Here is a 14,260-nt window from a genome sequence, read left to right as displayed (position 1 = left end):
TTTCCAGTTCCTATCTGTACCAGTGTACATCCTCTGGTCTAGCCAGATGTGTAAGGTAGAATTGGGATCATGATAGTGGTGGGGGAGAGGGGGAGGTTGAAGCATTTAGGAACTAGAGGAAAGTTGTATGTTTCATCGTTGCCACACTGCACCCTGACTGGCTTATCTCCTCCCCGAGACCCTTCCGTCAGGGTGTGTCCAGTTGCCTGCAGATGGAAGGCTGCGATCTTGACCTTCATAAGCAAGTGCTTCCAGTGCTCTTCATTGTCAGCAATCAAAGTTGTGTCATTTATATATCACAATTTGTTAATAAAACTTCCACCGATCTGGATGTCAAATTCTTCGTCATATAATCCAGCTTTTCTGATGATTTGCTCAGCATACAGACTGAATAATCATTTTACGGGAGATCCTTAATAATAATAATAATAATAACTAAATAATTGCGGTGGGAACATTATCCTTAGTTCAGGATTACAGATATTTGCAGGAGCGCTAGTAGTGTATTGGGCTGTTTACTGCAAAGTCAGTGATTCTAATCAATCAGTTGCTCTGTGGGAGAAAGATGCTCCAGTTAAGATTTAAAAGTCTGAGAAACAGAAAAAGACACTAATGTTTTGCCATATGGGGGTTGCTGTGAATCAGAATAAACTCAATGGAAGTGGGAGTGAATACACACACACAAACACACACATTTAATTCAGCATGGAAGGCTTAATTCTTCCAGGATTCTGGGACTTCTGCACTTTGGATCTCCAAATAAATTCACTTCAACCTATATTCTATGTACTAGCATGTATACTGATATCCCCCAAAGATCCAGGTCCTAAGTAAAAGCCTACATTCTCTTGTTCATCTTCTATTATACTACTTTCTACCATAATCTAAATATTGTCACTTGATTCCTTTCTACAGTTTCCTATCACACCCTTGTGATAGTGGGCCTACCCAAAAATAAATCTTTAAGCAAACTGTTCATCTGAGAAGCATTGAAAGATTGGGAAAAAAGATGCATCTGAAGTAAAGCAGCAGCTTCTTGAATTTAGCAGAAGTTCTGAGTTCATTGATTCTCTCAATATCAGAAGGATACACGAGGACAAATGGTTTCCTCATCCCTCCTACTATGTCCTTCTGCTTCCCGAAATCGCTCAGAGTACGGTTTATTGAGCGTCTCAAATCTTGCTGATATTTTGCTCTTCGGGCGGCTCTCACTCCTCTCAGGGCTTCTCATTACTCACAGAGAAGACAGGCGAGACGGCCTTAGGAATCCATGGTAGGCTTAAACATGAAGCTCACACCTGACCATGAAGCACCTCACTGGTCTCTAGACCTGGATTCTGGGTGGGAGAGGCTATGTTCTAGGAGATAAAGCGTGGAGAATGTTGTCAGACATTTTGAGGGACATTTTTCCTTTACAAATTGGTATTTTCCAGATTTTACCCTTGAAATTAGTGAGAAGACTGATGATATTATTATTATTACTTTAACTCTTAAAAATTTAGTGAGTTCTTATTCTATTCCAAGAACAAGCTTAGTGGTTCCAGATGGTTTAATCAGGAAGAATCTCCTACCTTCCTTTTGTTTCATTAACAAATCCATACTAGATTTTGTGGTGACAGCACACTTCTTGAAATGCAACGTAATCTACTTATTTTGAACAATTGGCTCTAGAGTAATGGCTAGGAAACATATAAGTTCTTACAACTGGATGAAACCAACTAAGAATATTGGAGACAAGAGTTTCCTAAATCACTGAAAAGATCAAAGAAAAAAAAATTAAACTAGTCTAGGTACCTAACACTAATGGAAATCCCAAGGGGATCAGAGACTGCAAATCATGTGGTTGTGACAGAGAACTCTTAGGATGCTTTCTTTCATGCCGGGCCAATGTGCTGACTTCCCACTAAATAACGAGAGGGAGGAGCAGATACTTTTCAGGTGCCCTCCCATTTAATGGCCACAGCATCCCTGGGGGATAGCTCTTAGCAGGTCCATTTTACAGATCCAGAGACATTCAGGCCATCGTTAACTATCAAGTGTACAGCAGGGGTTCAAATTCCAGTGGCACAGGTTCCAGAGCCACAGTCTCTCAGTATCCCTGCCGGTTGCTTGCAGCGTGTCAGTGTAAGTGGCGGCTTTTCATAGACATGGCAGCCATTCTCCCCCAATGGCTCTCTGTCCTTGACAGCGTCCTTGGTGGAGGGACCCATGTGCAGAGGGAAGGTGGGGGGTGGGGGATGGGTTGGGGATACTGTGCAAACGTTCTGAGCAATACTATGGATCTGAGTCTTCTGTTAATAGGAACTTTGTATGAACCCCCTGGCAACAAACGGTCAGCCTGGGGAAAGGCATTGCCTCCTCATGGTCTAAACAATTGTCACTCTCAGCAGGTAGGCAGAGTACCACCCTTTGAGCCTAAAGACAAAAAAAGAAAGGAAAATGCAGTTCTCAGCCTTCCAAATTCGAAGCTATCAGAACATGGACTTTATTTACCCTTCTGAGTGGTGAACAGCGTAGACTGAGCAGCCAGACTTACTGGGGACAAGTTTCCGTTTCACCACTAGCCACATTAGTTGATTTCTCTGTACCTCAGTTTTATCATTTCTTAAATGGGCAGAACATTATTGTCTCTCCCATAGACTGAGTTTGACTCATGTAGCTATATACAATACTTTTATCATATAATGAGTGCTGATTAAAAAGCAACAATGTTTAATATTTGAAATGTAGGGGGTCAATCTTATGATAATCCAGGTCGATTGGGAAGAATAAGTGAGCTATTCCTTTACAGTTAACCTATATGTGCAATTAACCTATGTAGATTTGAACTGTGAAAAGGTAAATGTGCTTTGTAAATATGTTATATGTGGTCATGGGCCCATGATTCAGGTTTCCCAGCAGCCACTTCTACACAGCACCTTTAATAATGAGTGTCAATGACCTCTGACCTGTCAATAGGGACCAGGACAATAATGTTATATTTCTTTCAGCCTTTGGAGGACCCCCTTGCTTGTGAATATCAGAATCATAATGGGTACACATCAGTTTCCCTCTAAAGTATTTTATGGTTGGACTGAGTGATCCCTGAAAAATATGAATAGAAATAATGTGTATCGGTATCTATATAAATGATATATTTGAATCCACAGGAAACAAACTAAACAAATTCAAGAGCAGCTGAAAGAGACACACCATGGTAAAAACTACAGTCTCAAAGTATCCAACACCATGGCAAAATCAGAGACCTTGGCGAAGAGTCACGTGCAGTTGCAAAATGTAAGTCACATGTCTATAGATGCCCTCTCACAGTCCACCGGAATGCTCTGTGTCCAGAAGAAATGGGAAGTACAATCAAACTAGTGTGTATTGTATCAATATTTTAGCTGTGTGTGTATGTACATATATGTTTAGCTGCAACAGAGAAAATTTCATCTCAGTTGCCAATTTTCAGTTGTAATATAAAGAAATATCTGGTAACAATAAAACCTATGGTTGTTTGTTAAATGAACATTTATTGAACCTTGATTATGTGCCAAAAATCATTCCAGGAACCAAGGACACAATGCTCCTTGACTTATAGGGACTTATAGTAAAATAATCAGTACAAATGTTAGATCCAGATGGATAGTGTAGGCAGACATGGCTGACACTGCAGCAGAGGCTGGGGATGGGAAGACCACTTGGGGTGACAGGGCAGATCTGAGCTGCTTCACAATAAAGTCCGACTTGAGCTGGGGTTTGAAGGACAAAAAAAGCTCCAGCAGATGGTCAAACCACTGAGTAAAAGAGTCTAGAACAGATGAAAGGGGAAAAGTCATGGGACCCTGAGAACATGTGCTAATTTCAGGTGACTTGAAGAAACGGATGTGACGGGAGTTCAAGGTCACTCATGTGGTTTGAGGACCCCATCTATAATGATATATATGGGGTGTGTATGGTTAGGTGATAACATCGTCCTCTTTCAGGTGGGAAATCCAGGTCAGTTCCTGGCTGCGGCACCTCACACGCAAATACCTCCCCTCTGTCAGTGGAGGCGCATGTGTTGCTATGATGCTGAACAGGTTTCAGCAGCGCTTCCAGACTGAGATGGACTAGGGAAAAAGACTTGATGATCTACTTCTGAATAGCTGCTAATGAAAATAATGGCTCAGAAGCATTTGATCCACAATTGATCTTGAGGATGCCATTGGGGAGGGCAGAATTATAGCCTTGATCATGACATCAACACAAGCTAGGGACCAACTCAATAGCAGCTAACAATGACAACAGTGAAAGGTACACTAGACATCGGGATGCAATGTGATATCTGATTTATACATTTCAACCATTTCGTCCTGCTAGAATAGAGTTCACACATACCCGGGTTTATTTTTTTTAAATAGGTTTCAGCTTGTCTCTGCAATCAGTAGATGATTACAGAAAAGTTCTCACAGCAATACACTCTCTTAGCCTTGTTAGAGTCGCTTCAAAATAAGGATATTCTTTGGGCTACAGAAAAGGATGATTTTGAGATTATAGTTAAGATCACATTTTTAGCAAACCTTAGGAGGACCACTATCCAAATTATTGAATCTTTGCAATAAGTTAATGACAATAGTGCCCCACGTAAAACAAGAGGTCTTAGATGAATCAAGTATTAAAAAGACGGTCGGAAGATCTCAAAAATGAGCCAAGAACTGGAAGATGAGCATCCTCAAGAAATGAAGAAGCTGGCTGACATCCAGGACCTGGTGAGGAAGGCTGTGTAATTACCCTTGATGCAATAGCTACTGAGGTCGAGGTCTCACCTGGCTTTACATTTTTTATGTGAATTATGCATTTTGGTCTCAGCAAACTTGCAGATTCATAGGGGTCAAACGGCTTATGTTAAGGATCAGGTAGGTCAAAGAGTAACAGAGGTCAGTCTTGGATTTGCCAATAGGATGCAGAGAGGAAGATCCGATCAAAACGGAGGTTTCCAAAAAAAGATCCTGGGCCAGGTAAATTCAAGACAGAGAAGGCAGCTGAGAAGGATATGGCAACAGATTTTTTTTTTTTTTATCTTAAAGGGGTAGATAGATTTTCGAGAAGAAAACGGGACAATTATGGTGACTTGGTTTGAAGAAGTGTTAGGAAAATTGAGAACTACATTGGTAAGAAAAAGGTTTGGAAAGTTGCACCAAAATTCTTTGTTTTTGGCGGTTTGTGGGGTCCCCCCCAAGGACAATGGACCTACTCATGCTTCCAGGGTAGCCAAAGTTGTCCGAGAGAATTTTATTGGGAATGTTACCCAGTCCACTCTGAAGCTTTGATCTTGCACCATTCTGACTTCTTCTTGTTCTAGAATTCAACTCACTAACTCATCGCCAAGGAGTCAACGAGTCAAGGCTGACTCATAGCGACCCCCTGTGGGTCTCCAAGACTATACCTGTTGACCAGAGTAGAAATCTCAGCCTTTCTCCCTCAGAGCTTCTGGTGGTTTTGAAATGTCGACCCTACTGATCAGAGCCCAACGTGCAGTCACTACACCACAGAGGCTTCTTCCTAAGATTCAGAGAACATTTCAAACGAACACAAGTTGGGACCCTTGAGGATGCCCAGACTATCATTTTGACTTTGTATAATTCAAAGAGCCAGGATTCTTCAGGGAAGGGAGATACAGACATAGAAGGAGAATGTATCCAGAAAGAAGAGCTTCACATTTTCATATTTTGGTCTAATGCGAGTTTCTTTGATTTTATTGCAATATTTTACTTACATGTGCATTATAAAACACTAAATTAAAGACAAGATAATGCTACTGAATACATACTTTTAAAAACTCATTCATTTTGGGTAACAATAATTTACTCTCACATAAGATGTATTTCTAGAACCCGAGGCACAAAAGGAAAAAAACAGTAGCCATGTACCATCCCAATATTTGAGTAGAATATGTATCACCCAGGGTGCATGCAAGCCGGTGCAAATGCTTAAATCATGGAGAATTTATGCATCATTTTCGATTCTAAGAAATCATTACACATACATGCACACACATAATTATTATACTGTCCCTAGCAGATGTACTTAGATGGTTTAATACAGAATTCATAAATCCGAATCACTTCCCAGAACAGTTTTGTTAAACTTTCATTTGTGAAAATGTGCAAGGAGTATCCTCTTCAGAGACAGACAGAATGTTTTTGTAAATAATTTTTAGTGAATATAATCCCTAAAGTCATCTCAAACAAGCACAAGGATCTAAGACTTGAATTCCATTGGAAGTAATTCTTATATATTTTACATGCTTCAGGTAAAGCCCAGAGTTTTGTATCCTAATTTTTTCATATAATGTGATCAGTATAATTTTTGTCTGACTTATGATCTTCATAAATGCAATGATTGCACAATCATCAACAAAAACAACCCCTCTCTTAACTCATCCTTTCCCTTCCTAGTAGGTAAGTTGACTCTCTCTTCTTGTCTTCCATAATCTCACTCACGACCATTGAGTCAATGCTGAATTTTAGTGACCCCACTCTGGGTTTCCAGGACTCTAACTGTTTAAGGGAGTAGAAAATCCAGTCTTTCTTCAGGGACCTGTTGGTGGTCTCCAACTGCCGACCTTTCGGCTCCCAGCCCAACTCATACCCACTATGTCACCAGGGTTACTTACTCTCGGAGAAATAAAGCCTAGATAGTTTTCCCTTCAAGTCAAGCATCTTGTTGTTTAAATAAAATTCTTGAAAAACAAACAGCCAAACAAAACATATTCCCATTTTAAGATGAGCAGATTATGCGAGGGTCATTTTGACTTTGCATCGTGCTGTGGCTAGCTGGGATAACACCTCCCTGGAGATTAGTCTAAGAGGCTAAATAGAATTTTGAGAGTTCAGAGAGGGGCTATGAAAGGTAGGCATTTAAGTATCCAGTCACCACAGAGCACAGTGCACAGAGAGACATGCCCATACCAGCCGTGGTTTTCTTTTCTTTCTTTTTTTTAAAAATCATTTTATTAGGGGCTCATACAACTCTTATCACAATCCATACATGCATCACTTGTGTAAAGCACCTTTGTACATTCATTGCCCTCATCGTTCTCAAAACAGCAGATTGAGCTCAAGGTACTGCTAACCAAGTCCCTTTAATAGGACCAGAAGGGGATGGACATTCGCTTATTGACAATTTGGTTTCCATACGGGATAGGTCAACTTAATTTCGGAAAGACAACATGGGTCTCTAAAATTTTCTGTCTTTATCAATATTTATTTTGATAATTTTATAGCAGTAAATGGTGTGATTTTTCCATTTCTTTCTTTTTTTGTCCATATATTTCTAGATGAATTGTGTGTTTATGTTCATGGCTGATGGTTTTACTTTAGAACTACACTAGTGATTTAACTGCGATTTTCCCATGCCTCCTGTTTTAGGAGATAATGTCAGAGAATAGCTATTAATAAATCATTTAAAAGAACCTGCATGTTTTAAGAACATTTACACATGAGGCCAGATATCATAGGTAGGCGTTGGGAGAACTGAAATCAGATATGTAGCTAATTATTTCTGAATAAATATTAAACTGCAAATACATTGAAGGAAGTCTGGGCAAAAAATTCCATAGGTGTATATACTTTTGTTCCAACAAGAGTTAGGAAATTCTAATGCCAGTAATAATACAAACTATAATTGAAATGATCATAGAAGAATCACCTTGCAATATCCAGGCAGGATTGGTTCCAAGATTCCTGCACATAGTAAAATCTGCAGACTCTCCTGCTCCGTATAAAAAAATAGTAATATATTTGCTCATAACCTCTGCCATTCTCTTGAATACCCTAAATTATCTCTAGATTACTTATAATACATAATCTATTCTAAATGCTTTGTAAATAACAGCTTACCATCACTCTACAGGATTGCTTTGGCCACTTAATGGCTTTTTATTATCTTATTCTTTCTCAAAATATATTTAATCCATGGCTGATTGAGTCAGCGGATGCAGAACTGACAGATACAGAAGGAAGACGGCAATGACAAAGAACACATTCCGGACTTGATAAACACTGCAGCTGCATTTTCTCCTATAAGACTGAGAGCTACTGCTTAGTTTACATCCACAATGTGCCGAAAAGGAAATGGTTTGGTACCCAAGAGAATGACCTCAGATAACCTTCCGTCTCTGAGCGGCAGACACACAGACAAAGATAACTCAGTGGTTCTCAATCAGGGACAATTTTGCCTCCCACAGATATCTGACCTATCTAGAGATATTTTGACTGTTATAATTGAACAGAGGTACTCTATAGACCTTTAATAAACACAGATCAAGAATACTGCTAACCATCCTAAAATATATGGGAAAACTCCACCCGTCAAATACTTATTAAGTAAACACGTCAAGAGAGCTGAGAACATCCAGAATCCAAGTTCAAGTTTCACACGTGCCCATTTTAGTTGTTTTTTAAACAACCTTTCCAATGCGGGCATTTGTTTTTGGTACCTATAGAGTGGCATTGTCCAGGCATACCACAATCACTGGGGAGTGACAGTTCATGCTTGCTTGCAATCTGAGGAAACTCTGTCTTTGTTTTATCTGGAAGCTCTGGTTAACTACTTGAAATTCTGTACACATTGCAGTGTGAAGAAACGGCATGGGGATACATCTAACCTCTTCTGGCTTCAGTAGGGAGAAGGGGAATCCAGCTCTACCCTCACCCCAGGCTGACTGCAATAAAGCAAACATCAGACAGCCTTCCTCTCTACCTGCCATCTTCCTTCCTCCTTTATCAGATTGACACGAGCTGTCTCTTGCATTGCAATCTTCTTCGCTGAGTTTGATAATCCATTGCAAAGGCCACACAGAACGCAGGCTATATCATGCATGTTCATTAACAAAGCTGAGTGGTTACAAAATGTCAAAGACACAGTGCCTTTTCCCAAGCACCTCTTTTCAGCTATACTGGCAAGCACCTTTCTCTCTATCAACCACATCATCTCTTGGACTCTGCCCGATTCCATAGGCCAGAAAGCCTTCCCCCTATTCCATCTTACAGTCTTGTTTCTATTCCTCTTCTCATCTCGTGGTTTGGGTACCACACCTCTGCTCTCTCTTGTGGTCTCAGTGCTGCAGCATCTAGTGTCTGTGCTGCTTTTCCCATTTCAGGCAGGGAGCTCCAACATGACCCGCCAGTGGCTCCTATTTCTTGATAATAATGGGATTCCTCAACTCTGCTTCTGAGATGGTGTACTCTTGTACCACGTAGAATGGCAAGACTAACCAAGTCCTAATTTAGAGACTTCTACATTTAATTTGCATGTTCCCACTCAATCATTTGGTGGCAGTTACAAAGACTATGGACAGGAGAGCCATATCAAATAATTTCGCTTTATCCCACAGTGTTTAAATAATAAATTGCCTGTGTCTATCGTTTCCTTAAAGTCGCTAAACACTGTTGGAGAGGGGTTGAATGGATAGTGATTTAATACAATGTCAAACACTTAGTCAGTGAAGTCAGAGAGCATGACCAGCACTTGCCTCAGAATCCGCAGTTCAAGAGTAGCTTATAGGCACATTCACTGTGTCCTGAGGGAGAAATCGGTGAGATTAAAATAGTCACCTCTGGTCAAGGGTCTTTCTCTAATGATTGTCAAGAAAATCTGGGTGGATTAGTGGACCAAAAGCAAAGTCAGCAACAAAGAGACAATTCTTTAGGTTTTCTGAAAATCAAGAGAAACTATAGTACTTAATTCAAAAGTGGGGGATGAGAAACTCATACTCCTTCCCAGCTTGTTTATTTTCAATAAACAGCTTAGAGAAAATTGTTATTTGTGATGCCATCAAGTAGGTTCTAAATCACTGTGAGTCGGTGTATCTAAAAAAATTGAGTTGGAGGGTAACTTGCCATTTATGGAAAACAATATTTGAAATAATCAAAACTCAAAAAAAACACATAATGTTTATTACAAATAGATACTCTGTGGACATTTCTGTAGACCTTTCTAATTCAAAAAATGATGAAGAAAATGACTCAAAGTATGCTAGTTACAATGAGGCTTAGGGAGAGAAAAACAGAACGAATAGAAGATGACTATTAAGTAGCCTTAACATGATTGGTTGAACCTTACTGTGTTAGTCTGGGTATGTTAGAGAAACAACTCCACAGAAACTCGTGTACAAGAGAGAGTTTTATATAAAAGTTAAGTGTGCATCAAGAAAACATCTCAACCCAGTGCTGCCCAAGCCCACAACATTAACCCATATGTCCAACACCAATCCACAAAGTCCTCCTTCATCTCGCAAAACAGATGCAATGATGCTGACTGCAGGAGGAAAGCCGAGTCAGTGAATGTGTAAACATCTCAGCGCTGGCAGGGGTCTCCACACGGCTGCTCCAATACCCAGGGCTGCATCCGGGTAGGTCCATGTGGCTTCTCCTCAGGGATGTCTTGCAGGAAGTGAGCCTTGCTAGCTAACACAGGGAACTGGCTAAGGCAGCTGCATTCTGTTCTGACCATCACAAAGCAAGAGACCTGAGAACTAGAAAGGCGAGACTCACTGAGCCATTTATCCCTCCGCTCTTCAATTAACCCCACGTGTTTATCGGCCAGATGATGTCAGATTGCTATATGGCTTCAGTCGGTTGAAACTTTGAACCTTCCTACACATCTGCATCTATAATTCTTTGAAATTAAGTAAGCCTAGATTTTGTTTTCCATTAAACTCAAAGTAATGGTTTTGCTATTGATTGATCTTCAAAGAGGAAAGAAAAGTCGATTAGCAACTTTGGGTGAAGGGGGAAAAAATCAGAATAACAAAACCACAGGTAGTATTAAATTTGGGTCAAGAATTGTTAGGTTTCTGGAAAGAAAGACTTCTTAAGATAAAAGTGAAATATTTATTTTAATATAAATTTAATAAGAATTTGATACCTAACCAAAAATTAATAATTGGTAAAGAGGCATTAATCTATTCAATGATGCTTACTGAATAGCTATCTGTATAGATTATTACATGCAGAACTTAAATTGCAGACCAAAAAAAAGGGGGGGTTTCTGGCCTCAGGGAGCTCATAGGATAGTGGCAGAGACAGAGAAGTATGCACGGTATATTTGTTTCCATCACACGGATGCCAAAAAAGCAAACCCTTTGTGATTGAATCAACTTCCATTTATGGCACTCCTTTGTGTGACACAGCAGAACTGCTCCAAAGGGATTCTTTGATATAAGTTGATTAACTGAAGCTGATCGCTAGCTTCTGTAGCTCTGGTATGTGAGTTTCAGGGACCTATCACATATACTTGTTGTGCCAGAGTATTATCAGAGAATGAAAACAGGGCATATTACATTGACTGAGGGAATCAGTAAAGGCGATCCAATGTAGGTGCTATTTTACCTCTATCTGTACAGTGAATTCAAGTTCCTTTAGTAGTTTGCAAGAGAAAATACAAAGTTCATTTCAGTGTGACAGTAGTCACAATTTTATTCTGAGATCCTATAGAGTGAACTAGGCAGACATCCTACCAAGATCCTCAGCCACCAAGACCCAAGAAACCTACTGAAGGGATACTGATGAAAATCCTGGAAGCCCGACTGTCAACTGAAAGAACGAAAAGGTAAATCAAAGACTAAGTAGAAGAAGAAACTAAATGGAAACAGTGAGCAAGAAAGCATACAGAGTGCTTAATTCTTTACTAGAGGGGCACAGCATGGCCACTTGGCATTATTGCGAGCAATATTCTGATTGAGGCAAAAAGAAGATGACTGGCTTCACTCGTTCAGATTGTCCTGTTGGGCAGAAATCAGAGAATTATGCTCATCCTCCCTCCCCCCGCCTCCCACCACGTTCCAATGACTGGAAGTGTGGCCATCTCCTTCCTTATCCACTTGGTGGCTTGTGATGTCACACCTGCCACTTCCCTTGCCCAACCTGGAGACCCACCAACCCCATCCTTCCCAGAGCCCCATGAGGATCCAGTCTCCCAGTGGCCTGAATCATGCTCTCTTGAAACAAGGGCCTAACACCTCTGAGGTCAGCAAAGAATACCCTAATGGATTGGGCACCAGACACGGACCACTCCGTGATTGGAAATGAACCCTCCCATGAATTGGTTGCCAAGAATAAGCTGCTTCTAGGAGCATCTACGTACACATATAATCAGTGGCAGACAGAACGAAGACTCATGCTGCAATCCTACCACCTCTAAGATTGGTGGAAGACAGAACCACCGCCTTGGCACCACCTCAGATCGAACACCATGCCCATGTCACCTCTTATTTCTTTATCTATTTGCTTCTTCTATGGTGATGTATTTATTTACTTTAAACCACCTATCGAGAGATAGCGAACACATTCACACTGTCCCGACACACTCACCCCTCAAGCTGCCTCACCCAATGAACCACTACCCTACCCTCTCAAGCACCCCGTGAGCAATGACAGCCAGCAGCCAACGCCAGCTGGGTTGGCCCTCAACCTGTACCCACACTCCTTCCCACAACTAAATCCACAGGTATGAGTGCCCAAGTACCGCCAAACTAGTGGACAGCCTGCCTGCCTGGATATAGTAAAACAAAATGAATACGTAAAACCTGGTGAAACACACCAATAGCCAACCATTAAATAAATGCAACAAACACACAAAATGAGGATATGCAAAAAAAACCCCAACAATTTATTTCACATAAATAACAAGACCAGGTGGCTCTAGCAAGTGACCAAAATATGGAGGCAGAAGGTCTTTGTGAGGAAGATGTGATATTGGAACTACAGCATAAGAAATTTTTCAAGAATGATATTTAGGATCCTTACAGATTAAAAAAAGAGATTAAGAAAACACAGACAAAAGTCTAGAAGAACTCAGAAAAACAACACAAGAACAAATTGATAAAAAATAATGAAAATTAGAAACCACAAAAAAGCAGTAGAAATCCTGATTAATATTAAACTCTCAGGCCTTATTAAGATATCAGAAGGGCAAAGGACTATAATTGAATCAGCAAGATTCCATGCAGGGCTCTTAATACCACTCTGTTGGAGGACAATCAGAAAACTGAAGAAAACCTCAGACATGTGACACGCCATATAGAGAAATAACTGATTTGTTATTCAGATTATATAAAAGGAAAGAACGTCCCCAAAAAGCACATAGAAAATGATCAAATATTTTGTTCGATGAACAGTTTTCTAATAGGAAAGACAAGAAGATGTATATTCAAAATGTTCAGTGAAATCCGACATAACCTCCAAACGAAAATAGCCAACATAAAATATAATCAAAATTTCCAAAAACTAAAGAAACAGAAAAATAATCCTGAAAATTTCCTACAAAAAGATACAATATGACTCAGTTGTTATTTCTTGGCAGAAACTAGCCAGACATGTATGAAGTCCTAAAAGAAAAATATTGCTAACCAAGAAATATGTATTCAGGAAAACTCTCCCTCAAATTAAATGGCAAAAATATGGCACTTTCAGATTGATAGAAATTAAATGAATTTGAAGAAACCAGATGAATTCTATAATAAATGATTAAAGGAATCCTATAGTTCGAGGACCAACAAGAACAGAAAACAACCTAAGATTCAGACACACAACATCACCAGGGAGTCTACCCAGATAGAGATATGTCAAAAATAAAGCAAGCTACTCCACTGATAGGAGGACACCAGCAACGTCTTTTTATAAGTGATGATTCCTGAAAAGAAAAAGAATGAATAATTGATTTTGTTACAGGACTTTCAAATGAAGAGGAAGTTAAAACAATATTAATATAGAACAGGTTGTTTTAAAATGTGGGAAGGCAATGGTAAATTACTTGGGAAGCTAAGTAACCACAGGATGTATTAACTACAAAAGGCGTTAATGCAACTTCTCACTGAATAAAATAATAAGAGTGAAGAAAATAATAAGAAAATCTATAAATGAAATAAACGCAACATTTCAAAAAGTGACCAACAAAGACACCAAGAAGACACAAAAGTTAAGCCCACCAAAATGACAGCAACAAATTCAGACTTATCGATAGTTACACTGACTGGACATTGAATGCACAGTGTTAAAAATAATGATGATTTGCAACATGCCTCATAACATGGATGAACCTAGAAGACATTATGCCCAGTGAAATCAGTGAGTCACAACAGAATAAAGATTGTATGATTCAATTAATGTGTAAAGTTAAGAAAAGGTTTAGACGCTCAGACAGAAACAGTTTTTGTAGGTTTGTTTTATATTTCATATTCTTAGGAAAGGTGGGAGCTGAATGGAATATCAATCACTAACTAGACGGTTAAGCGCCT

At 39.7% G+C, this 14,260-nt stretch overlaps 1 protein-coding gene across 1 annotated transcript in view; it reads left to right on the top strand.

The window, feature by feature from the left end:
* Positions 1–14,260, top strand: part of NRG3 (neuregulin 3) — a 1,269,559-nt gene that overhangs the window by 1,203,265 nt on the left and 52,034 nt on the right. Inside the window, exon 6 of the mRNA XM_045293415.1 lies at positions 3,150–3,276. Within this exon, the coding sequence (XP_045149350.1) occupies positions 3,150–3,276 (127 nt within the window). The remainder of the gene's footprint in view (positions 1–3,149; positions 3,277–14,260) is intronic.

This window comes from Echinops telfairi, unplaced genomic scaffold (assembly GCF_000313985.2).
Source record: "Echinops telfairi isolate 266 unplaced genomic scaffold, ASM31398v2 ScPeMD7_2010;HRSCAF=2546, whole genome shotgun sequence".
NCBI classification, from domain to species: domain Eukaryota; kingdom Metazoa; phylum Chordata; class Mammalia; order Afrosoricida; family Tenrecidae; genus Echinops; species Echinops telfairi.
Note: the sequence above shows the minus strand (reverse complement) of the source record. Positions and strands in the feature narration are given on the sequence as shown.